This window comes from Vidua macroura, chromosome 24 (genome assembly GCF_024509145.1).
Source record: "Vidua macroura isolate BioBank_ID:100142 chromosome 24, ASM2450914v1, whole genome shotgun sequence".
Lineage (NCBI taxonomy): Eukaryota > Metazoa > Chordata > Aves > Passeriformes > Viduidae > Vidua > Vidua macroura.
Window position 1 is genome coordinate 4,120,195 of NC_071594.1, and position 25,736 is coordinate 4,145,930.

The 25,736-nt window shown below is 53.3% G+C and overlaps 1 protein-coding gene across 1 annotated transcript; it reads left to right on the forward strand.

Annotated features, from left to right (window-relative positions):
• Positions 1-22,337: 22,337 nt before the first annotated feature.
• On the forward strand, positions 22,338-24,271 carry AVPR1B (arginine vasopressin receptor 1B). The gene is made up of 2 exons (XM_053998327.1): positions 22,338-23,292; positions 23,973-24,271. Exons 1-2 carry the CDS (start codon positions 22,338-22,340, stop codon positions 24,269-24,271), a joined length of 1,254 nt encoding a protein of 417 aa, XP_053854302.1.
• Positions 24,272-25,736: the final 1,465 nt, after the last annotated feature.

The window sequence follows — 25,736 nt, forward strand, 5'->3', positions numbered from 1 at the left end:
TAAATCTGATTGTTTTTGCATAAGCACCACAATGGTTCAAACAGAATTGTGCCTGTTGCCACTCCAGCACTTGTTGTTTGTAACCTTCACCATTCTGAGTCAGCAGCTCCTCTCCCACAGGGAAGCAGAGGATGAATTCCTCCCCATCAAATCCATAATTCTGGTTTTTGTTTTTTTTTTTGCTCCCCATCTGTACACACAGAACTGGAAGTTCTACCATGAGCTCGCTCAAACAGGCCTGTGTAATTAAAGCAGTTCACCTCATCAGCTGGAAATTAAGAATGAGGCAGCTTTTGAAGGAATTCAGTCCTTGCTGACAACAAAGAAGTTGTAGGTATTATACACAAAGTGTGCAAACATCCCCTATTGCCCCAGCTGTCAGGAGTGTCACCAAGGTAATCAATCATGTCCAGGGCTGCTCCTTTCTGTCAGAAATTTAAAAAAGAACTGGCTGAGCAGTTTGTGTTAAAGCCACAGCAGCTCATTCACAGAGCCCCAAAGTTTGGGGTTCAGTTTCCGAGGATCACCACGGTTATGGGCAGATTTTACCCCAAATTGGCACAAAACCAGATCAACACTTCTAGAAACACTCCCAGGTCCTTCACCCCACCCAAAGCTGTGTTTGTAATAAACAGCTCGGGCCTCTGCCTTGTTTTCTCTCTGGTTTTTGGCACATCAAAGGTGTCGGTGCAGTGGCACAGCCCTGGAATCTGCTGTGGATCACCTGGAGGGGGTGGCTGTGTGTAAAAACACCCCAGGACAGATGATGGAGATACCCAGGATGATGCACCAGCAGGATTCAGTGGCAGATCTGTGACCCAGGAGGAGCTGGGCAGGTGCTGTTCCTTTTGGTGAGGATTTCCAGGGAAATGGGACCTGATCTTTGCTGTGCAGCCCCGAATGACAAGGCTGAAAAACAAGAACTGTGTCCTTTCCTTCTGCTCATCGAGGCACCCAAGGCACAGAGCAATTAAAGTGCCTCTAACCCAATGTGGATTCATTTAGGAGGGACTGAACACCAGGCAAAAGGTCCCAAATTTTAGACTCCAAGTCAGGGTTTCTGCAAGGCTCCAGCTGGCACCGAGAGCTCTGCTGGAGCCCATCCCTCTGTGCCCATGGGCTGCATCTCCTGGGCCACCCCAGACCTCAGCCCAGCAGTTTTGAACATCTTGTGCAACACAGACTTCTAGGCTCAGGGTCACAGACTTATCTGGATGAGAACACTTGGAGCTGGGATTCCAAAGGGCACTGATGATCACTAACTTCAGTTTGATTTTTGACTCACAGGGAGCTCTGTGATCACTGTTATTGATAGCCAACCATTTTCCTCCCTGCAGTGCACAAATTCAGCTGGAGGGGTAGGGGAAACTCCGAGCAAGACAGTGACAAATTGATACCCCTCCATATTAAATAAGACTTAGTGGGAGAAAAAGCCCATTTAAATCTTCTTCCTTATTCCAGCACAGCCCAAAGCCTCATCACAGCCTCACATTTATGTACCTCCATTCATCCCAGAGTGCTTTACCATGACAAACAGCTAGGAATTCTCCTGCACTGAACTGCAGCCAAATGCAGGCTGCAGAGCAGCTGCCAAGCAGGCTGAGAGCGGCCAGGCAGTGCTGAGGCACCACCCTGGGATGAAATTCAGAGTGTGATCTCCATCAATCAGCACAAACTCATGTGTGATCACCCTGGGGTGAAATTCAGAGTGTGATCTCCACCAGCACATACCCATTTGTGACCACCCTGGGATGAAGGTCAGAGTGGGATCTCCATCAGTGATCACCCTGGGATGAAATTCAGAGTATGGTCTCCACCAGCACAAACCCCTCAGTGATCACCCTGGGGTGAAGCTCACAGTGGGATCTCCATCACCACAAACCCCTCAGTGATCACCCTGGGGTGAAGCTCACAGTGGGATCTCCATCACCACAAACCCCTCAGTGATCACCCTGGGGTGAAGCTCACAGTGGGATCTCCATCACCACAACCCCCTCAGTGATCACCCTGGGGTGAAGCTCACAGTGGGATCTCCATCACCACAAACCCCTCAGTGATCACCCAGCCAGGCTCAGCTGGGGACAGCCTCTTCTCCCACAGCCTGGAGTGCAGCTCAGCCACTCCCAGCAGATGACAGATGGGTCCCCACTCCTGGCACAGAACCTGCAGTCCCAGGCTTTGAATCTGAGGAAGAGCCCTACCATGGCAGACAGAAATCACTGAGCTATTTTTAATTTTCTGCTCCTTCTCTCTTTGGAGAGAGAAGTGAAATGGCATTCATTCCAAAGCACCCGAGGTTTGCGATGAGAGGTGCTTGCTGCACGTTTGGTTACGTTTGCAGCGTGTGTGGTTTCTGAAAGCAGACTCAGGAGCAGCCTGGGGGCTGAGTAAACAACCTTGGGGCGCTGTTCTTTGGGTTTTGGGGGTGTCCCAGCCCAGCCCAGCACAGCCACCACAGTGCTGTCGTGCAAGGAGCTGAGCACGGGGCCTTGGAGGCTCGGGGGAGCTGCTGTGGAAACAAGGCAGCCAAGGGGGGCAAGGACAGCACCAGGGACTGTTAGAGACCAGAGGTGAAGCCTCAAGGGGAGACTCCTGAGCTCCAACACCCCAGGAGACAGCGGGGGTCTGTTCCTGCAGCTGTGGATCCCTTCTCTCTGTTCCAGCAGGCATTTCTGTGAGAAGTCAGCTCTTCCAGCACACAGACTCAGCCACGGACCCACACCAAGGTTTGGAAGGCACCTTAAAGATCATCTCAAGCTCAAACCATCTCATACTAAATCAAGGATCCTTCCATTTGCCAGCACTTTTGGCTCCCCGCTGCATTATTAGTTCTTCCTCTTGCTCTGACACACACAAAGGATACAGCCTCTAGCAAAATATCCACTAAAAACCTACAACAAACCCAGGTTATTCCAAACCTGAGCAGACAGAGCATTTCCAGAGCTGAGCTGTGACTTCAGTTCATGCAGGACACAGGAACAGCCGGGGAGCAAAGCTGCCCCGAGCATCTCCACTGGAATTAACTCCAAGCTGCTGATGCACCACCCAAAATTCCATCTTCTCAACAGAGGAAATATCAACCACGCTGTTGTCCCAGCATTGCCAAGCTGTGTTTGGCCAGAGGGACATTCCAGCTGCTCTGCTGTCTGCAGTGTCCCTTGTCACCTCGCCCGTGTGACACCAGCTCAGCCCAGAGAGCTGCACTATTGATTTCTCATTAGAAAGCAGGAATCACATCTTGGACAGCAACAAGGAGGGGAAAAAAAAAAAAAAAAAAAAAAACAAAAAACCAAGAGGGAGCAAAGCTGGTCAAACACAAGACAACTCAAATCTCTGGTGCCTCGCTCGTGATGCCACCTGAACGCTGCCAGCTCGATGGCTCAGGGCGATGGCACACGGGGGAAATGAGCCTCAGAGCACTCTGCAGCACTGCCATCTGCATGGCAGCCTGGGGACAGCTCTGTGCAGCCTCACGGGAAGCCAGGCTGAGGAAAAAGAAGTCCTGATCTCTTACATTTTTGTGCCTGCACTTCTTTCCTGGAGGGAAGTGCTAATTAAAACGAAGCCGGTGTCGCTGCTCCGCGAGCGCAGCCACGCTGGGATCCCTCCCTGCTGTGCCACGGCAGAAGCTGATTAGTTCATCCCTCTCCAGCATATGGCCCGCTTTGGAAGGGGAAATTTCCACCAGAACGGGAGGTAACACCACAAATGCAGGTGTTCTGGGGCCCTCACCCCAATTTCCCCAAAGAAAAGCTGGTCCTGGCTCTGCTGTGCACGTCCTGACACAAAGGCAAGTTAAGGAGAGATCAATTTTTAAAGAGATTCACCTGATTTTGCCTCATCATCTGTCTTGCTCTCAGAGCCAACACCATGCCCCAGCAACAGACTGGCCAGGCAGCAGAGGGGCTTTAGGACCAAACCACAAGGGTACAAAGCTCCCACCCCTTTTGTTTTGTGGGTTTCACCAGAGCTGTTCTTTCACCAGCAATTTATTTCATTTTTAAAAAGCACAGATTTAATTCTGAGGCTGGCCAGGCTTCGACAGGAACGAGTCTGCTCTGTGATTCCTGCTGTGCTTGCAGAATGCACCCAGAAAGCTCCTTCAGCAAGGCTGGCAAGGGAAGAGCGAGGAGCTCGTGTGCCACAAGCTGCCTCGGATGTGAGCAGTGCCAGCCCTCCTTGGGCACGTTAAAAACACAGCAGAAAAAAAACCCCAAAGCTCTTGGAGACAGCAGAGAAGGGATCTTTTCCCAAACCAGGGCTAAAAACCCCACATATTCAATCAAAAGTGCGTGCCCAGCCACTCTGCTAAACACAAAATCCTTACAATGATACAAATTTTAAAAGCCCTTTAGAGCTTTGAGCAGTTCATTGATTCTCTTGCAGGTGGGCACAGAGCAGTGGATGGTTTTGGACCCCCACAACACCAAAGCTGCAATGATTTTTCTCCCAGGGCTCTCCCCAAAGCCAACAGGATCAGAGAATTATTTGGTTCAAAATGCAGATGGAATGGCACAGTCACAGCTGAGGGGAGGTTGTGAAAGCTCCTGCAGATTCAGTCTCATGTTTGATGAGAGCCTAAAATGTTGGGAAAAAATGAAGCAATCTGCTCTTGTGCAAAGCCCACCGCAAGACTTCCCACAAGGTTGCTCCATTCTTTCTTGGACCCCAGGTTGGATGTGAATTTTACTCTGTAAAGTGGATTTTACCCTGCTTCAAATTTTACCCGGAGTCCAAATTGCTTTCTTTGTAGCTGAGAATTTAAAATTCAGATGAACACATTTTTCCCCTCTCTCCTGCTAGCAGAAGGCAGCATTCCTAAGTGGCAGGAAGTCTTTATTCAGCAGAATATGTCCAATTTTTTAATTCCAGTCCTTATGGGAAATCAAAATTTTAAAACTGCTTAAAAGCAGCTGGCACTGGCCTTGATAAGAACCCTTTTTACTTTCTTAACTGGATCGAATTTTGATTTGATACAAACATGCCAGTGATGCATGAGCCTGAATTGCTGCTTTCCTTTGCACCCCCCTGACAGCACAAAACCCTTCCCAGCAAGCTGAGCTGCAAGGCAGCCCCAAACCCCACAGGATTTCATAACCAGCAGCTCTGGGAGAGCATCAGGTGCTCTGATAACACCTCCTGCAGCACTGGAGCCCCCTCTGCTCAGAGCTGGGCACCGATGGCTTTGGCATTAATTGCAGTGGGCACCAATGGCTTTGGCATTAATTGCAGTGGGCACCAATGGCTTTGGCATTGGAGGTGTCCCTGGCCGTGGCAGGGGTGGGATGAGATGATTTTTAACGTCTTTTCCAACCCAAAACCATTCTGCAGCTGGTGGTCCTGCAGTGTGAGCAGGACACCTCCACCTATCCAAGGCAGGAGGAGGGAGAAGCCCCCAAAAAGGGGCTGGGGGTGCAGCACCCCCACACCTGTGCACGTTCCATGGGCATTCCAGCTCCAGGTCCAGCACAGGAGCTGCCACAGAATAATGGACACCAGCAGGATACAGCCTCTAGCAAAATATCCATTAAAACCCTACAACGGAGCCAGGCTCTTCCAAACCTGTGCAGAGAGAGCATTTCCAGAGCTGAGCTGAACCCGGCACGGAGTGAGAGACACCAGCATCGTGCTCAGGAAATCTGCATCAGCAATGATAACAGGAAACCCGGCTGGATTTAGAACCTCAGCCAGTTGTGAGGACAGAAAGGCTCCCCAGCAGAACACAGAGGGTTTAATTCTCTGAGAGCAGAGAAATAAAGATAGCAGGGGAAGCAGGAGCTCACTATCAACGGGGAGAGAGAAAGGGACGCTGGTATTTTAAGGCATTCACCTTTAGGTTATAAGCAGCTTATCTCGGGCTGCTCCGTATGTGGTCTCCTTGGGAACGGAGTCAGACAATAAATCAGATGTGCCAGCGTTTATCAGAAGTTCCAACCAGCCAAAAACATCAGCTCCCCTCCGAATGCCAAACGGGCTCTGCGGGACGCGGGGCCAAGCCTGGAGTCACTCCTGAGGCACGCACTGGGCTCACACACACCAGATCAAACTCCCCATGAGAAACACCACTGGGAAGCTCCAAACAATGCTCAGATTGCTGCTCCTCGTCGCTCTGCCCTCCCGCAGCCACGGGCTCTGTCAGAGCCTTGAGAAAAAGGCAAAAAAAAGAACAAAATCAACCTGGCATTTTGTGGGCACGGTTGCTGCACACATCAGGGCAGCATCTGCATATCGTGCCCAGTCAGCCGCAAAAAATAAGCCAACCTACTCTCCTCATAGTCTGGGGCATGGAAGAGATTATTCTTGTCTTAGTCTGAACAGGGAGTGGGGAAAAAAGCAATATCTGGGTAGAGGGGTGGTAGGAATAAAAACAGCTTGAGGAAAGGCAGCAAGATCAGTGCATGAATATTCTCAAAGTGCAGAAATCCTGCCAGACACAGGGGGAAAAAATCCAGACATTTCACATGTCAGGAATAAAACCATCCCCACAAAAAAAAAAAAAAAAAAAAAAAAAAAAAAAAAAAAAAAAAAATTGTAAAAACCTCATTTTTAAAATTTCCCAACCGGTTCCAAAATGTCTCGCAGTTTTTGCATGACCAGAAGAATGTCACAGCAGGAATGGTGGGGACAAAGACCTTGGTGTCACTCCCAGGGGGTCTGGCCAGGGAAAAGCACCAGCAGAGCCATCAGTGAGTCCCATTTATCCCAAAATCCCCACTCTGGTGGCACCAGACACAGGTGGGTGCTGGGAGCTGGGCTGGGAGCAGACGGGGACAAGGGTGGGGGCAGAGCCAACGTCTGGGCACAGCTTTGCTGGTGGCCCCGCAGAGGGAAACGTCCCCTTCTCCCAAGAGGAAAAGTCACCCTTTCCCCTGGAGGCTGGGGATGGCTCAATCGATAAAAATCCCCAAAGTAAAGCGCTTTACAGAGACCTGGCCACGTGCTGGCCCCTGTGCTGGTCAGAGGGGCAGCAGTGACAGTCACTGTCCCCTGGTGTGGCACCCCTGGCTGGCACAGGCCCCTCGGGCACCGAGTTCTGGAGCCCACCTGAGCGTGAGCTCAGGCAGAAGTGCTGCCCCCCTCCCCATCGCTGCTGCCCCCCCAAACTGCCCGTGCCCCCCCAGTTCACTGCCAGACCCCAGCACTGCCCCAATCCTGTCAGTGCCCCCAAAGTGCCCGTGCCCCCCACTCTATTCACTGCCAGACCCCCAAACTGCCCCAATCCTGTCAGTGCCCCCCAAAGTGCCCGTGCCCCCCTCCTCATCCATTGCCAGACCCCAGCACTGCCCCAATCCTGTCAGTGCCCCCCAAAGTGCCCGTGCCCCCCTCCTCATCCATTTTCAGACCCCCAAACTGCCCCAATCCTGTCAGTGCCCCCCAAACTGCCCGTGCCCCCCCAATTCACTGCCAGACCCCAGCACTGCCCCAATCCTGTCAGTGCCCCCCAAACTGCCCGTGCCCCCCTCCAAACACTGCCTGGACTCCATCACTGCCCGTGCCCCCCTCCCCAAGCACTCCCATACCCCAATTCTGCCCGTGCCCCCCCTCCCCTCTCACCAGCGGCCCCCAACACTGCCCGAGCCCCTTCCCCACTCCCTGCCAGACCCCAGTACTGCCTGTGCCCCCCAGTTGTCCCTGTGCCCCCCAGTTTTCCCCGTGTCCCCCAGTTTTCCTCGTGTCCCCAGTTGTCCCTGTGCCCCCAATTCTTGCCATGTCCCCCAGTTGTCCCCTGTCCCCCAAGTTGTCCCCGTGCCTCCCAGTCTTTCCCGTGCCTCCCAGTTTTCCCCGTCCCCCCAGCTGTCCCTGTCTCCCCAGTTGTCCCCATGCCCCCCAATTTCCCCCATGGCCCTCCAGTTTTCCCCTGTGTCCCCCACCTTTTCCCTGTGTCCCCAGCTGTCCCTGTGCCCCCAATTCTCGCCATGTCCCCCCCAGTTGTCCCCTGTCCCCCACTTGTCCCCTGTCCCCCCAGCTGTCTCTGTCCCCCCAGTTGTCCCCGTGTCCCCCCAGTTGTCCCCTGTCCCCCCAGTTTTCCCCTGTCCCCCCAGCTGTCTCTGTCCCCCCAGTTTTCCCCTATCCCCCCTGTTGTCCCCTGTCCCCCCCCGTTGTCCCCAGCCCGGCGCAGCCGGGCCCGCAGCGCCCCCTCCCGGCACTGGTGGGCGGCACAGCCTCGTTAGAGCCGCCTTTAGTTTTGCATTTCTGCCTTTGTTTCCCTTCGTTTCCGGCGGGTTTTGTTGGTATTTTGGGGAGGGTTGCGTATTTTTTTCCTACGAGGTGTGGTACAAACAGGGCTGGGTCCCACATTCCAGTTGGATTTCTGCACAAAACACGGCCCCGGCCTCTGACGCTGATCCCATCAGTCCATCCCGGGCAGTCAGGGCAGTTTGGGATTTCCATCCCTCCCTTTCTCCGTGAATTGCGGCTCGAGCCCTTCTCAGGTCATTCCCCATTAGTGAACTAGAAAATCAGCAGGAAAATAATCGGCAGAGCACCAGAAGTGGGTCATTTAAAGCCTTTGCTGAAGTTTTCTGGTTGGTATTTTCATTGAGTGTACAAAGCTTTCTGCAGCCGTGTTTGAACTTTGTGGCTGTGGAAAATCCTTCAGCAAAACAGATTTAAAATACTCTAAAAGTGCCCTTATCTGTCCATCACTGGCCAAACTGAGACAACCCCTGGAGAGCCCCTGGAGAGCCCAATCTCTGGAATTTGCCTTCCCACTGGCAAAGCTCTGCTCTTGGCGCTTGTGCTGGAGCTCAGTGGATGCTCACAGGCCTGCAGAAGTGGATAAAAGGTAATGAAAGGCCACTTAAATGCAATTAAAGAACTCCTTTCCTACCTGGCTCTATCAAAAAAGGAAGGAACAGCTATTGAGAGGTCACCCAGGGGAAGGGCCTTTAGAGACAGTCCTGGGCACCGGGGTTTGGAACACCCCAAAGCAGCGTTCTGAATTTAACAGGATTTAAGTCTGCACCAATCTGAGACCTGCACTCCCTCCCTCCAGCCAGCCCCACAGAGCAGAATTGAGCTGATTGCCTGTGACTCCCTCCCAGCCTGCCTGAAGCGAGGCAAAACCAGGCAAATGAGGGCAAGGATGAGATTTTCAGAGGCAGCAGAGGCAGCTCCTGTTCATTAACGCTTAGGGAGCTTTAAACACTTCCCAGCAGTGCCATTGCTGCTCTCTCTCTCTCTCTGGTGACAGACTCTGCTGCTGCTCCACTCCTCCAAGCTGAAGTCCAAGACAAAACAACAATAAAATCCTACACGGAACCTAACACAGCCTCCCAGCAGTGCACGCTTTGCTGGGACTTATTAACCAGCTCCCAGTTTGTTCCCTGCATAATCGGTTTGCACTTCAAAGCCTCTGCCAGCAGACAGAGCTAAACGATGGTGTTCAGCTCAATCATGCATAAAATTAATTAGTTTGGGGGCAGGACAGTGGATATTGGTTGTCAAAAGTTGGGATATTTAACACTGGATGGGGTTGCTCAGGGCTCTGGGGACCTTTAACTTCCCAAGCACATCCTGGTGCTCTGATATTCTGGATGTGGCTTTTTAAGTGGGGTGGGTGGGAAGAGAAGTGGTGGCTCCCCGCAGGGAACGGTTCAGGAATGGCAGAATTATCCCTGGAGGAGCAGAAGGCTGTGCTGGCTCCTGATGAAGGCAGAGGGGTTGCTCCCACGCTCGGGTAAATGCACATTTGCAAAATTATACACAGATTAGGTCAGATATCAACAGATGCTGCAGAAAACCCCCAGCATTAAAAAATTATAGAATTCCAGGATGGTTTGGGTTGGAAGGGACCTTAAAGTCCATTCAGTTCCAGCCCTGCCAAGGGCAGGGACACCTCCTGCTGTCCCAGATTGTCCAACCTGGCCTTGGGCACTTCCAGGGATGGGGCAGCCACAGCTTCTCTGGGCAGGCTGATAATAATTTCTTTTAATTCCCCCCAAAGAGCTGCTGTGCACCTCCAGCTGTGGCTGAGACATCTGGCAAAGGTGTCTCGAGGCCAAGGTTCCCAAGAGGTGATGAGAGGAGCCCAGGGCTCTCTGAGCCCCCGGCCTGGATCCCTGTTTCCAGGAGGGAAAACAGCATCTGGCTCATCCCCCAGCGCAGGTCACTCCAGGGAATGGTCCCTTGTCCCCAGCATCTCTGGTTTCCTCCTGGGATAATCCTGTCCCAATTAGCTTTTGAGGATTTAAGAATTAATTTAATTATTTTTAAGTCTCTCCATCGAGGCCAGCGATCACAGCCCCCAGAGCTGGGGGGCTGCTGGAGCCTCACTTGGCCGAGCACGAGGGCTTTAGCAGCGATTTTCACATCTCCTCTTAATCCAACACTGAGCTGCAAATCTGCCCCTCGCCGGGCAGGGCTGGCTCTCACCTCGGTGTGACACCTACGAGGCTTCTTTGAGCCCCGGGGTGGGATTTGGTGCCCTGGATCGATGGGAATCGTCTGTGAGGAAGGGCAGCAGCCCCGGGCGCTGTCCCAGGCTCGTTGGGAAGGGCAGAGCTCCCCGGACAGAACCAGGCACAGAATATCCACCCAAACCAGGGATCTGAATGGGCCGAGGCAGAACCACACACAACGCCCCATCCCATGTGAAAGCAGAGCTATGATCGGAATATGGGCTCTCTGAGTTTTGGGATTTTGTTTTTGTTTGGGTTTTTTTTTTGTTTTGTTTTGTTTTGTTTTGTTTTGTTGTTCGTTGCCAATAAACCTTTTGTGTAAAACCTCAATCACACATAAAACCTCAAGGCACAAACCCCCAAGCATCTCTCTGTGAGATCTCTCTCTCTAAACCAGGCTGGGACCCCCCACATTCCCCACTCCAGGAGGAGCTCAGGCTGCAGAAACCACGATTTTTGCTGCTCCCACAGCAATCCCCACATCCAGAAACCCCAGAGACCCGGCCATGCCCCCCTTGCGTGAGGATTTTGTTCCTTTTCCGCACACCAGTGCAGGACCCCACGGGCCGGGGTGAGGGAGGGATGATCCATCACAGCCACAAGCGCCGCTGTCCAGCCCAGCTGAGCTGCAGGTGACAGAGCCGTGCCCTCGGCAGGCTCCAAAATGCCATTTTTCTGCCACACGGGGTAACAATTCCCGCTTGCAGCAGTGCCAAACACATCCCCGCTGCCCCTCAGATGTTTTGTGCAAACTCGCATGGAAATCGCTCCGAGAGATGCTCGGCAATTAACACCGAGCGTGCGGGGAGCGAGAGACAAAGCCATTGTCTGGCGCTGTTAAACGATTTTTTTTTTGGAGGCACAGAACCGACTGCCACAGCCTGATCCAGCCTTTGGCTAAAAGAATCCTCTCCGTCTATGATCTGCCTGGAAAATAGGGGTTACACTCCCCTTGCTTCAGCGTTATCAGGCACTTAGAGGCGCCAAGCCAGGTCGCTAAAATCAGATTTTGAGGAGGATTCACCACTCGTATTCCGTGCTGCTGGAATTTCTCGGCGGACAATGAGGGTGCGGTGAAAGGATTTGCTTTTATCAGAGCTCTTGACCATCGGCTTTGCCATCAAAGTCATCATTCCCTCTTCTCGCAGCTGAGAAATCCTCCTCGGCAAGAGGCTCCTCGGAGACTCTGCTTTGTGATAAAATACCGGTCCTTCCAAAAGAAATCGGACCTTCAGCTTCACAAGGAAATCTTAAAAACGGGGATGAGAAGTTTATTCATCTGTTGGGAGTTTTAAAGCTGATTTTAAAGCTGATTTTAAAGCTGAGCAGATTTTAAAGCTGAGCGCTGGAGCACACCCCCGAGCTGGGCGATCCCCGCCTGCCGCACCCACGGGAGCGGGAACGATCCCAAATTGCTGCTGCAGCAGAGCCCGCTCAGCATCCCCGGTCACGGGAACGGTGGCCAGGGGGAATTCAGAGCGCCCAGGGCAGGGCAGGGAGAGCAGAGCTCGGGCTGGGCTCTACCGGGGGCAGAATCCATCCCGAGAGCTGATCCTACATGTTCCTAACCCCTCCCCCAGGGCTGATCCCACAGGTTCCTGACTCCCTTCCTTTCTCCAGGGCTGATCCCACATGTTCCTAACTCCCTTCCTTTCCCCAGGGCTGATCCCACATGTTCCTAACTCCCTTCCTTTCCCCAGGGCTGATCCCACATGTTCATAACCCCTTCCACAGGGCTGATCCCACATGTTCCTGACTCCCTTCTTTTCTCCAGGGCTGATCCCACATGTTCCTAACTCCCTTCTTTTCCCCAGGGCTGATCCCACATGTTCCGGCCCTTGACCCCACAGGTCCCTGTCCCTTCCCCTTCCCCAAGGCTGATCCCACATGTTCCTAACTCCCTTCCTTTCTCCAGGGCTGATCCCACAGGTTCCTGTCCTTGACCCCACAGGTTCCTGCCCCTTCCCCAGGGCTGGTCCCACATGTTCCTAAACCCGTTCCTTTCCCCAGGGCTGGTCCCACACGTTCCTGCCCCTTCCCTGTCCCCTGTCTCCCCACCCCCGCCGCAGCCCCGCAGGACGCGCTGTGCCCCCGCTGTACTTTGTCACCTTCTCCTCAGACACCTCAGCCTGGCAGGGGATTAAGGAGCATTAACTGCCCTGGCGGAGGCTCCCATCCCCTCGTTCCGCCCGCCAGCCAGCCCAGATGGGAGCAGATTGAGGATTAACTCCTCTCCATCTCCCCGGGGGACAAGGGGGGGACAGGGGGGCGGATGGGAGCAGGGAAGGGCTCCCTGGGAGCTGCTGCCCATTTCCAAACAAAACCTTGGCACAGCCGCTTGCTGGGGCGGGGGAGGACTTTTGGGGACGTGTCACCTCTCCCCAAAACCTCTGGGGGTTCTCCAGAGGGCTGCAGCTGGAGCTCCCGGTTCCCTGCAGGGAGATCTGCTCCCCACAGCACATCTGGGGATCTGCTCCCCACAACACATCTGGGGATCTGCTCCCCACAACACATCTGGGGCAGCATTTTTGGGGTGCAGAGCTGTGCTGCTCCACATCTGGAACCTCCACGTCGGCAATCCTCGCCACAGCAGCACCATCAGAGCACGGGAATGAACTGCGGAGAGCTGGGAACCCAGCCCCAAACCCAGAGCCCAGCCCCAAAGCCAGAACCCAGCCCCAAACCCAGAGCCCAGCCCCAAAGCCAGGACCCAGCCCCAAAGCCGGGACCCAGCCCCAAAGCCAGAACTGAAGTCCAAACCCAGAACCCAGCCCCAAACCCAGAGCCCAGCCCCAAACCCAGAGCCCAGCCCCAAAGCCGGGACCCAGCCCCAAACCCAGAGCCCAGCCCCAAAGCCAGAGCCCAGCCCCAAAGCCAGGACCCAGCCCCAAAGCCAGAACCCAGCCCCAAACCCAGAGCCCAGCCCCAAAGCCAGAACCCAGCCCCAAAGCCGGGACCCAGCCCCAAACCCAGAGCCCAGCCCCAAAGCCGGGACCCAGCCCCAAAGCCGGGACCCAGCCCCAAACCCAGAACCCAGCCCCAAAGCCAGAGCCCAGCCCCAAACCCAGAGCCCAGCCCCAAACCCAGAACTCAAGTCCAAACCCAGAACCCAGCCCCAAACCCAGGACCCAGCCCCAAAGCCGGGACCCAGCCCCAAACCCAGAGCCCAGCCCCAAAGCCAGAGCCCAGCCCCAAACCCAGAACCCAGCCCCAAAGCCAGAACCACCCCCAAACCCAGAACCCAGCCCCAAAGCCAGAGCCCAGCCCCAAAGCCAGAGCCCACCCCCAAACCCAGAACCCAGCCCCAAAGCCAGGACCCAGCCCCAGAGCCAGAGCCCAGCCCCAAACCCAGAACCCAGCCCCAAACCCAGAACCCAGCCCCAAAGCCAGAACCCAGCCCCAAACCCAGAGCCCAGCCCCAAAGCCAGAGCCCAGCCCCAAAGCCAGAGCCCAGCCCCAAAGCCAGGGCAGCTCCCGGTGCCCCGAGCCCGGCCCCCGCTGCATTTTCCGAGGGGCGCGGGCAGCGCTCCCGGCTCCGCTCGCAGGAAGCGCAGCCCAGACCATCAGGGCTCTGTTTCCAAGGAGATTTTCACACAATCTGAAAAAAAAAAAAAAATTCCCGACACATTTGGTGCGAGCTGAAGGTAACAATCCTGCTGACGCTTCTTCTCTGTTGAGCAGGGCGAGCTAAACTACGAGTGGAACTACAATAATGAGTGTTAATTTGGTTTGTTGTGTCAAATAATAGCTTATTTTCAATGTTATTTTAAATAATTTCAATATCTACTTTAATAATAATTAATATAATTAATAGAATAAAATTGATAAATATTTATTGATATATAAATTTATATTTTTATTAAAATGATATCACGTTATATTCTTATTTATTTAAATAAATATAATTTAATTTTAATAACTTTTTTCTATTAAAAAAAAAGAGGTAGCAAGAAAAGCAAAGCTCAAATACCTAAAGTGACCAAGCCTTGATTCTGTGAATTTGTCTCTCTGCACCCTGAAGTCCCTTAGCTTGGCACTCCGAAGGCATTCAGGGTAAAAATACCAGGGCAGGTGTGGGACTCTCGGTGTTTTAATGATTTACCCCCCTCAGCGGGGAGCTGCACAAGCCCTGCCAAGTTTGGCTGTGTTTTCTGTGGGCTCGAGCCTCAAAGAGGCGAGAACAACCTCTCATCACCGAGCCTTGAACTTTGCCGCAGCCGGGCGAGCTCGGGGTCCTGCAAGGCTTTGCCCACGATCCATCATCCTCTCCTCTCCTCTCCTCTCCTCTCCTCTCCTCTCCTCTCCCTCCTCTCCTCTCCTCTCCTCTCCTCTCCTCTCCTCTCCTCTCCTCTCCTCTCCTCTCCTCTCCTCTCCTCTCCTCTCCTCTCCTCTCCTCTCCTCTCCTCTCCTCTCCTCTCCTCTCCTCTCCTCTCCTCTCCTCTCCTCTCCTCTCCTCTCCTCTCCTCTCTCCTCTCCTCTCCTCTCCTCTCCTCTCCTCTCCTCTCCTCTCCTCTCCTCTCCTCTCCTCTCCTCTCCTCTCCTCTCCTCTCCTCTCCTCTCCTCTCCTCTCCTCTCCTCTCCTCTCCTCTCCTCTCCTCTCTCTCCTCTCTCCTCTCCTCTCCTCTCCTCTCCTCTCCTCTCCTCTCCTCTCCTCTCCTCTCCTCTCCTCTCCTCTCCTCTCCTCTCCTCTCCTCTCCTCTCCTCTCCTCTCCTCTCCTCTCCTCTCCTCTCCTCTCCTCTCCTCTCCTCTCCTCTCCTCTCCTCTCCTCTCCTCTCCTCTCCTCTCCTCTCCTCTCCTCTCCTCTCCTCTCCTCTCCTCTCCTCTCCTCTCCTCTCCTCTCCTCTCCTCTCCTCTCCTCTCCTCTCCTCTCCTCTCCTCTCCTCTCCTCTCCTCGATGGGATCTGAATAACCACAGCATTTCCATCGGGGAAGGGGAGACAGAGCAGAGCTGAGGTCATGGCAAGGTTCTAACTCACTCCTCCTGTACTGAGATATTCAGTTAATTCGGATTTTAAATCCTGTGCCCTCCTTTGTCTGCACGAAGGGGAGGGAGGGAGGTTCTCCTCCCACTCCAGAGCCCTGCAGTCCCAGTGGGATGATTCCAGCCCCAATTCCAGCCGCAGGTGCTGATCCCTGAAGCATCCCAAGCTCCCACCCTGCCCCTGGGGCTCTGCTCTGCCAAACTCATCCCCACACTCAGGACCAGGGACTCCTCCCTGCCACCAGCTCACATTTCCTAGCAAGGATTTATTAAAAAAACCACAAACCAAGCCATCTCTCCAGGCTGTAGGGCCTGAACATCTCAGGCACAAATTAGATTTTCACTGCATAAAGCAATTTCCAGGTCCTAAACAGCTTTTCCAGCCTGGCCACGTTGTCACCGTACCTGGGTGGGAATTCTGGCCCAGGTGAATCCTCCTTTCCTCACCACAGCTAACACACACAAATTACCCCCACAGCCGAGGACAGGAAAAAGCCATTTATTTCCAGCCTTGCAATGTAATTTTGGTTGTTGCACTCTCTCTCTTTTTTTTTTTTTTTTTCATTATTGATTTTAAGGTTGTAAAGCTGTGTCTGGTTTTTAAATGCTAATGTCGGTAACAGCGAAAGGAGATGAGGGAGCAGGGGAGGAAATTGAAGCATTTCACAGCTACCAAAGGTTTTAAACATCCCTGGCTACACAAGGAAACCAACAGGGAGAGCTTAAGGATGATAAACAAGTAATTTGCTATCTTGAATGCCCGTAGCTTCAATTTTACCTCTGGCAGTTGCCTCTCTTTAAGGTTTCCATGTGGGCCAAAATGAAAATACCCAGCAAAACAAGAAGGACAAAGTGAACTCTGCTGGAGTTATCAGCTGCAATAACAGCCCGGGATTGGATTTGTTTTATTCAACAGGAAGCTCCTGATATTCTTTACCAGCTTGGGAGGCTTTTCTGGATCATCACGGACCGTGCCAGGCACAGGAGGCTCCAAACCCCACTGCTGTGGGGTCAGTGGCCTCTGTGGGTTTCACTGTGATCCTGGGGATGATTTGGGGTGTTTGGGTGGCCAGGGCTGTCCCAAACATCAGGAACAGCAGGCAGGATGAGGGGAGGGAGGTTTTAAATCCCCATTTCCTGAGGTTTTAGAATGGACCAGGACTGGTTTGAATGGACCTGGACTGGCCTCTGTGGGTTTCACTGTGATCCTGGGGATGATTTGGGGTGTTTGGGTGCCCAGGGCTGTCCCAAACATCAGGAGCAGCAGGAGCAGCAGGCAGGATGAGGGGAGGGATGTTTTAAATCCCCCATTTCCAGAGGATTTAAAATGGACCAGGACTGGCCTCTGTGGGTTTCACTGTGATCCTGGGGATGATTTGGGGTGTTTGGGTGCCCAGGGCTGTCCCAAATATCAGGAGCAGCAGGCAGGACGAGGGGAGGGAGATTTTAAATCCCCATTTCCAGAGGATTTAAAATGGACCAGGACTGGCCTCTGTGGATTTCACTGTGATCCTGGGGATGATTTGGGGTGTTTGGGTGCCCAGGGCTGTCCCAAACATCAGGAACAGCAGGCAGGATGTGGGGGGGATGTTTTAAATGCCCAGCTTGGACACAGCCCCTCTAGCTCAGCTGATGCTCAAGGCAACATTTTGGGCCCTGATCCTTTAGGATGCAGCTTTTTGGCACAACCCCGTCAGCTTTTGTTGCTCTTCTTGCCAATTTTCACAGCTTCCCATGGATTTTCCATGAAAATTCTCCTTCTGCCCAGCAGGCCCCGCTCTGGGGCACTCCCCATGTGCTCAGCAGATTTATTTATGCTCTTTAATATATTAATAAGGAGCAGGGGTTTTAATTAAGTGGAAAAAACCCAAATCTGAATGAAGGAACAGGGTGAGGCTGGAAAAGGTTTCACTCCTGGCTTTAAATGCTAGAAGCTCCTCTTCAGTCCCAGGCGAGCATTTAGAGGCATTTTGGGGGCATTTCCTGAGGTTTTAGAGTGGCCCAGGACAGGTTTGAATCCTTTTAGACCCCCAAGTCTCACATTCCCCGGTCCACGACCACCCTGCAGGGAAATTTGCTTCCCCCAGGCAAACACCACAAAGTGATTTCCCTGAGCACACTTCACAAACATTGCGAGCCACCAACGAAAATTAGAACTACATCAAGTTTTCAGCATCCAAATTGTCCAAATTTGAGGGGGGAGGGGGGAAAAAAGGACAAAAGACAGGTCAACAGCACGAGCAAGCTGGGCTTTGAAGATTCAGCACTTTATGTTTTCGGGAGGTGGAGGGGGAGCCCATTCATGGCTTCATTTTGACAGACACTGGCATTTAATACAACAGGAGGTAGCAGGAATTCCCAGCCCTCATTACTGCCCTCAGCCTTTCCAAGGAGACAACCCCAGGATGCTCTGAAGCACTTGAAACACCATTAATTTTATGGCATCTGAACCAGCACAAAATGACCAAATCTGGCTTTTCCTGACCCGAACCACAGAAAACATTTCAGTGATTAAATGCTAGAGACAGCCCAAGCCTTCTCCGTGCTGTCAGCAATAAAATTTAACAGCATCACATACCACAAATGAAATATTTGTGTTGAGAAGGCGGCCAGGGCAGCACATAAACCCGAGCCAGCACATTTTATTTATTTAACCAGCAGGCTGCCCACAAAACAAAGGCTCAGGTGCTGTGCCAAATGATTTAGCAAGCCCAAAACCCCTGCCTGTGCTGCCCAGAACGAGCCCGGGGTGCCAGCTGTGGCACGAGCAGCATTTTCTGTGCCGTGCTGTGATCCAGAGCTGCCAAAAACGAGCAGAGCAATGCACTGTTCTCCTGATAAACTGAATTTAGGAGCTTAGAAATGCAGCGATGTGGTGCCTGAGCCTCTCCCAGGGGGAAGGGAGAGATCCCAGAGGTTTTTACCCCATTTCAAGGCTCACCCTGCAGCAGGAGCACAGGGCTGGAATTTACCCCAACCCTGCCCAGGTGCTCTCCTTGGAGATCAAAAATGCATTGTCCAACACCTGCAGGGTTTTCCTCATCCCACAGCTCCTCCAGCCTCTGCTGCCAAGGCCTGGCTTAGGGGGAGCAGCCTAAACTGCCCTGCTGGGCCATCGCTCACCTGGAGCAATTCCTCAGGCAGGAATTCCGTGCTGGAAATCCCAGCCCTGCTGTTGCTGAAGCCCAGGAGCTGCTGCTGGTGCCTCAAAGTGTTCAGCAAACCCATAAATGAAAATGAGTTTATTTTCCATTCCATCTGCTCAAAAAAAAAAAAAAAAAAAAAAAAAAAAGAAAAAAACAAAACAAAACAAAAAAAACCCAAACAACAACAACAAAAAACCCAAAAAAAACACAACAACAACAACAAAAAAAAACAACAACAACAAAAAAAAACCCCAAAAAAACCCACCCCAAAATTCTTTCCCGTGGTGACATCTCTCCCCCTAAAGAAAATTGAATTTCCAGGTTCCAAGGGGGTGGTTTAGTTGTGAATTAGCTCCATTTTCCTCTAAGCACCCTTGGAAAAGAATTCTCCTTGTAACTGAACTCGGGAAAATCTGGAGTAAAAGCTCTGACTGCAAGGGAATTACTCCCAAATCAAAATGCTGCCAGAAAAAAAACAACAACTTTGCCCTCAAAACCTCTCAATGTTTCTTTCTCTGCAGATTCTGCCCTTCCATCTCTGCCTTCATGCTTTTCACTGCTTTGTAAGGTTTTGGTTTTGTTTTTTTTGGTTTTTTTTTGTACTGCCCTCTATTAATCTTCCTGAAAAACAGCTGATCACAAACACAGAAAATCAAATTATCCACCAAAACCCTTCCCATCCACAGCACCTCCACCAGGCACTCTCTGACGGGCACTTTACATCCACAAGGCCTCATAAAGATGAATGTCTTTTAATTAGACACAAACTGAGCTCATTTAGGGTTATTAGAGGTGATCTGCAAATTTATTCAGCAAATAGCAGCTTTTTGTACAGGGAATTTCCATGGAATAGCAGCAGCCGGGTCCAGCACACACCTGGTGGGACAAAACCCACACCAGGTGAGTTTTGGATCATTTTTTCCCCACAGAGAAAGGAAAAAAAAAAGGGCTGAAAATAGATGAATTTCACTTCTTCTCACCATAATTTAGAAACCAGCAGGGAAAGCAAAGCCTGGATGTTGCCAGACAGAAGTGGAATTGTGTGGACAGAAGGGAAGGTGAGGAAATGCCCAAACTCTCAGGAAGGTGAGAGATCCAAGAGCCTTTCAGCTCCAGACTCACCTGGATTTTCCCCACTGGAAAAAAATAAAATTCCCCATTTCCCCCATTGGAAAAAAAGAAAAAAAAAAAAAAAATCCAACTTTTTAACACCATTTGCTGTGCCCTCATGCCACTGTCCAGCCCCTTTCCCTCAGCTCACACCCAGCCATGCACAGAACCTGGGACATCTCCAGCTCTTCTCTCCACACCAGCTTGGCCTTTTCCAAGGTTTTTTTCCCCAGGTTTTGGGAAAAAATGGAGAAAAAAAAAGGATTTTTTTCCCAAGTTTTGGAAAAAAAAAAAAAAAAAAAAAAAAGATTTTTTTCCAGGTTTAAAAAAAAAATGGGGTAAATTTTGGTGACCTCTGGCTGGGCAGAACCTCACTCCCCATTTTTGGGGTGTTTTTTTGCCAGATGGAGGAAAACAACAGAATTTAGGCTTCTGCTGTGTCTCGGGGACAATCCTCATCTGTTGGAATCCAAAATAAAGAAAATTCTCAGAACTTTGGACCTGTAAACCAAAGCTCAGAATTAAACACAGGATTTGATCTAAGACCTTGGAAAAGGCTTCCAAACTTAGGTACTGGAAGTGAGAATGTGGATTTATAGTTTAAAACAGAAACACGTTAAATTAAGAGGAAGAAGGTTTCGAGTTTTGGAGTTTATATAAAAAAATTACAAAGTTTATATATTAAAAAATTACTAAGTTTATATATTTAAAAATCACAACGTTTATATATTAAAAAATTTACAAAAGTAAACAAAAAGTTTAGAATACAGTACTATAGGTTTGTGTATCATGACATGATTAACTAAAACTTACACTATAACATAAATCCATACAACTAAATATTTTAAAATTAAAAATATAAATATCCTTATTAACAGTGCTTTATCAGTCAATACATCCTTAAAAGGTCTTTTAATTAAGGATCTTGTGACCTTCTGAAGCACACAATAAAAACGTGAACTGAACTCACACTTCCCATCTATGTAGAAAAAATAAATAAATCAATCACATCATCTAAAAAAAATTAAAAATCCCATCTTTAACCCGTGTAAAATTCCTCCCCAAACCCCCATTCCGGCAGAGCAGGGAAGGCACAGCGGATCAAAGGCGGTGTGGTGACAATAAACGATGTTTGCAGCGCCTCGGCTGCGGGGCTGAGGCTCAGCTGCACAAGCCGGGGCAAGCCCGGCTCCTGCCGCGGGGGACCCGCGTGCCCCTTGTCCCCGAGCCCTGGGGACAGAGAGAGCCCAGCGGGAGCAGCCCAGGGCAGACACCGGGGGGCTGATCCGCAAACCAAGGGCACATTGTCCCCAGCACGGCACGGGACACGGGGGACAGGCGCAGGAGGATTCGCGTCCTTTGGGATTTGGGAAAATCCCCCTGCCAAAGCCAGGGGGAAAATCCCGCTGCCAAAACCAGGGGGAAATCCCACTGCTAAAACCAGGGGGAAAATCCCACTGCCAAAGCCAGGGGGAAAATCCCACTGCCAAAACCAGGGGGAAAATCCCACTGCCAAAACCAGGGGGAAAATCCCGCTGCCAAAACCAGGGGGAAAATCCCGCTGCCAAAACCAGGGAGGAAATCCCACTGCCAAAACCAGGGGGGAAAATCCCACTGCCAAAACCAGGGGGGAAAATCCCACTGCCAAAACCAGGGGGAAAATCCCACTGCCAAAACCAGGGGGAAATCCCACTGCCAAAACCAGGGGGAAAATCCCACTGCCAAAACCAGGGTGAAAATCCCGCTGCCAAAACCAGGGGGGAAAATCCCACTGCTAAAACCAGGGGTGGCAGCTCCGGGAGAGCTCCGGAGGGGATCGGAACTCACCTGGCCGGGAGCGCTGGGCAGCAGAGCGGGGACACCGGGAGGGACCTGCCGGGGGTAAAACCCAGCCCGAGGACACCGGGAGGGACCTGCCGGGGGTAAAACCCAGCCTGGGGACACTTGGGAGGGACCCGGCAGGTGTAAAACCCAGCCTGGGGACATCGGGAGGGACCGGGGGTAAAACCCAGCCCGGGGACACCGAGAGGGACCCGGCAGGTGTAAAACCCAGCCTGGGGACACCGAGAGGGACCTGCCAGGGGTAAAACCCAGCCTGGGGACACCGGGGAGGGACCTGCCGGGGGTAAAACCCAGCCCAGGGACATCGGGGAGGGACCTGGCGGGGTATAAAACCCAGCCCCAGGGACACCGAGACACAGGGCTGGGTTACACTCACCTGGCTGCTCTCCTTGGGATGAAAAAGTCAAAGGGGTGTAGAGTTTTCTGCTGCTTTTAAGGAGAATTTCTCTTTCCCCTGGGATTTACCTGCACAGGGGATGCACAAGGTGAGCAGTGCAGAGAGGAACAGGGATTTGGGAAGGTTTTGCAGAAACGAGAGAAGTATCAAGGACTGAAGCAGGGATTTGGGAATGTTCAGTGAAGTATCAAGGACTGAACCAGGGGCTCTTGCACCTCTCTGCTCCACAGGAATATTTTCAGCCCAGGCAGAGAGGGAATTGCAGCTGCCTAAGGCGGGGTTAGTGTGACAGAGGACAGAGGACAGGTGACAACCTGCCCTGGTGTTGGGGACTGCTGGAGGAGGCACATCCAGCCCCCCAGCCAGGGGCGGAGGAGCTGGAGCTCCTCTGAAACAGGGAAGGGGACAGCAGGACATCAGAGCCTTGGAGCTCTGCGCTCCTGCAGAGCCTGCCAGAGGGATGGAGCCAGGCTGGGGCTGGAACAGCTCCCACCAGAGCCCACCTGGGCACGGCCAGGGGCTGCTGAGCCTGGCAGGGGACCCCAACCTGACGGTGCTGCACACCCGCGACGAGGAGCTGGCCAAGGCCGAGGTCGGGGTGCTGGGCACCATCCTGGCCGTGGCCACCGTGGGCAACCTGGGCGTGCTGCTGGCCATGTACCGGCTGAGGAGGAAGATGAGCCGCATGCACCTCTTCATCCTGCACCTGGGGCTGAGCGACCTGGGCGTGGCCCTGTTCCAGGTGCTGCCGCAGCTCCTCTGGAAGGTCACCTACCGCTTCCTGGGGCCCGACCCCCTCTGCAGGGCCGTCAAGTACCTGCAGGTGCTCAGCATGTTCGCCTCCACCTACATGCTGATGGTGATGACCCTGGACCGCTACCTGGCCGTGTGCCACCCGCTGCAGTCGCTGCAGCAGCCCAGCCGCCAGGCCTACGCCATGATCGGGGCCACCTGGCTGCTCAGCTGCCTGCTCAGCCTGCCCCAGGTGTTCATCTTCTCGCTGCGGGAGGTGCGCCCGGGCTCGGGGGTGCTGGACTGCTGGGCGGATTTCGGGTACCCGTGGGGAGCGCGCGCCTACGTCACCTGGACCACGCTGTGCGTCTTCGTGCTGCCCGTGGGCGTCCTCAGCGTCTGCTACAGCCTCATCTGCCACGAGATCTGCAAGAACCTCAAGGGCAAGACCCAGAGCGGTGCCCCCGGCACGGGGGGAGCGGCGGTGGCCGCCCCCGCTGGCCCCGGCGCCGCGGGGAAGGGCGGGCAGCCCTCGCGGGTGAGCAGCGTGCGCACCATCTCCCGCGCCAAGATCCGCACGGTGAAGATGACCTTCGTCATCGTGGCCGCCTATGTCACCTGCTGGGCGCCCTTCTTCAGCGTGCAGATGTGGTCAGTGTGGGACCAGGATGCTCCTGATGATGGTGAGTGGTGAAGGGACTGGGGTGCGGAGCCCCGGGAACGCCGGGAATGCAGCTGGGTTTTTAACAAGAGCTGTCTGTCGTCATTTAAAAATAAAAATCATGGGGAAGGCTACAGGTTTCCCTCCCCCGTAATGCTTATAAAATATAATTTTCAGAGTCAAATCATTCCCTTCACCAGAAAAAAACATTGAGAAGTGACGATTTCTGGCCATCATCCATAGAGATGTGCAAAGATATCTTTGCCATGTGTGTCTTTCCTCTCCTCCAGGAATTTTCAGAGGTTTCAGAAGTGGATTTCTGAGTTTATATGTTGAATTTTTTCCCCTGTAAATCTTCAGTTTTCTAACTACAGAAGTAGTACTACTACTAGAAAAAGGGACTTCACCCAAGGTTGAAAGTCCTCTGGGAGATGCTTTGGGCAGCAGAGAGGCTGAAGGAAAGCCCAGAAGCTGCTGGGTCTCACCTCTCAGAGGATGTGCTCTCAGAGGATGTCCTCTCAGAGGATGTGCTCCAGCACATTGGCATTGCCAATGGAGGGTAGAGCCTGGCTCTGCCAACTTTCCATGCCCCAGGAATGCCAGTGGGACGGGAATGTGAGCCAGGAGAGTGCCCAGCTCCTGCCCGCTGCCCACCCTGCCCAGCCCCTGGGGATGTTTCATCTCTCTCTCTTGCCTTGCCAGAGTCCACCAACGTGGCTTTCAGCATCACCATGCTGCTGGCCAGCCTCAGCAGCTGCTGCAACCCCTGGATCTACCTGTTCTTCAGCGGGCACCTCCTGCAGGACGCCGGGCGCTGCCGGGGCTGCTGGGGCCGCCCCCGGGCCGGGCTGCGCAGACCCAACTCCACGGGGAGCCTGTGCAGCAGGAAAACCACGATCCTGAGCCACAGCCACCAGGCCGGGGTGCCCCTGCACGGGGACAGCGCCAGGGAGCTGTACCCGCCCTGCGACGAGGGCGTGACAGAGTCGGGCACGCTCTAGGCTGCGGCGGTGGCAGCTGCGACACCGCCAGGTGTGACACCGCCAGGTGAGACACCGCCAGGTGAGACACCGCCAGGTGTGACACCGCCAGGTGAGACACCGCCCGCTCTGTCGCTGCAGAGCGCGGCTCTCCCCACCTGGTGGCACCGCGTTTTGCAGGAATCGCAATGTTTCACCCAGAAAGGCGTCGCCGTCCGCCTTGTCCTCGCTGCCGTGTGTGCGGGGGATGGACAGAGCCCCTCCGGCCGCTGCCTGCCCACAGCATCCACCCCCACCCGCGTTTAGGGAAACCTCTGGCTGCTCTGCTCCGGGCAGGGATGCTGCAACCTCCGGGATCAGGGGATCCTGAATCTTCGGGATCAGGAGATCCTGCAACCTTTGGGATCAGCGGATCCTGAATCTTCGGGAACAGGGGATCCTGAATCTTCGGGAACAGGGGATCCTGCAACCTTCGGGAATAGGGGATCCTGAATCTTCGGGAACAGGGGATCCTGCAACCTTCGGGAATAGGGGATCCTGAATCTTCGGGATCAAGGGATGCTGCAACCTTCGGGAATAGGGGATCCTGCATCCTTCGGGAACAGGGGATCCTGCATCCTTCGGGAAGGGATCCTGAATCTTCGGGAACAGGGGATCCTGCACCTTTCGGGATCAGGGGATGCTGCATCCACAAAATCGTCCTGGAGCGACCGGAGTTTTGCGTTCCCAGCTGCCAGCAAAGCAGCCGGAGCACAGCAGGCGGCAACGCGCCTCCATCTGCTCCAGAGCTCGGCGCCGCTTCCTCCTCTCGCATCCTCGGGGCGTTGCTGGCCGAGCAGACAGCGGGGACAGAGCTGTCCCCCCGCGGGGCTGCAGAGCTGCTCTGGCCTGGAACTGCCCCCCTGCCACCTCCCCCGGGCCAGGGACGGCGCTGTCGCGTCCCCTCGTGCTGGGCACAGCTGTCTGCACCACGCTGTGCCCGCTGGAGCGCCCCAAATGCGGCACTGGCACCCCCAAGGAGCTGCTGGGAGCAGCTCCAGCTCAGCCGGGCGCATCCTGACTCCCCCCGTGCCCTCTTCCCATCAGCTCTGCTCCCAGCCCCTTCCCGTGCCCAACATCTGCTGCATCCCAGGGAGCTGCTCTCTCCCTGCTGTTGCTTTTGGCTGATTTTGCAGGGATCAGGGGCCCAAAACCACCCGGGGCTCGGGGAGCAGGAACCTCAGTTCCCCTGCAGTCCCAGCCTGGCCCCTGCCCTGCTCCCAGGAGCTGTTTTGTGCAGGAATAAATCATGGATGAGGCAGGAAAGAGCATCCATTAGCTCAGTCGAGCTCAAAAGCTGCTGAGGGTGATGTCCAGGTGTCCAGCGAAGGTTCCAAATTCCCTGTGAGCCAGGGGCATTATTCCTTCCACTATCACAGGCTAAAGCTGTAAAAATAAAACATTAAGAGTAAAATATTTTGAAATTTCCAATATTTTCACTTTTTAA

What these genes read in the sequence shown, in the direction of transcription:
- AVPR1B (XM_053998327.1), top strand. Translation starts at nt 22,338, where the DNA reads ATGGAGCCAGGCTGGGGCTGGAACAGCTCCCACCAGAGCCCACCTGGG. An exon ending in CCAGGATGCTCCTGATGATG is followed by an intron (nt 23,293 to 23,972) that starts GTGAGTGGTGAA and finishes TTGCCTTGCCAG; the next exon opens with AGTCCACCAACGTGGCTTTC.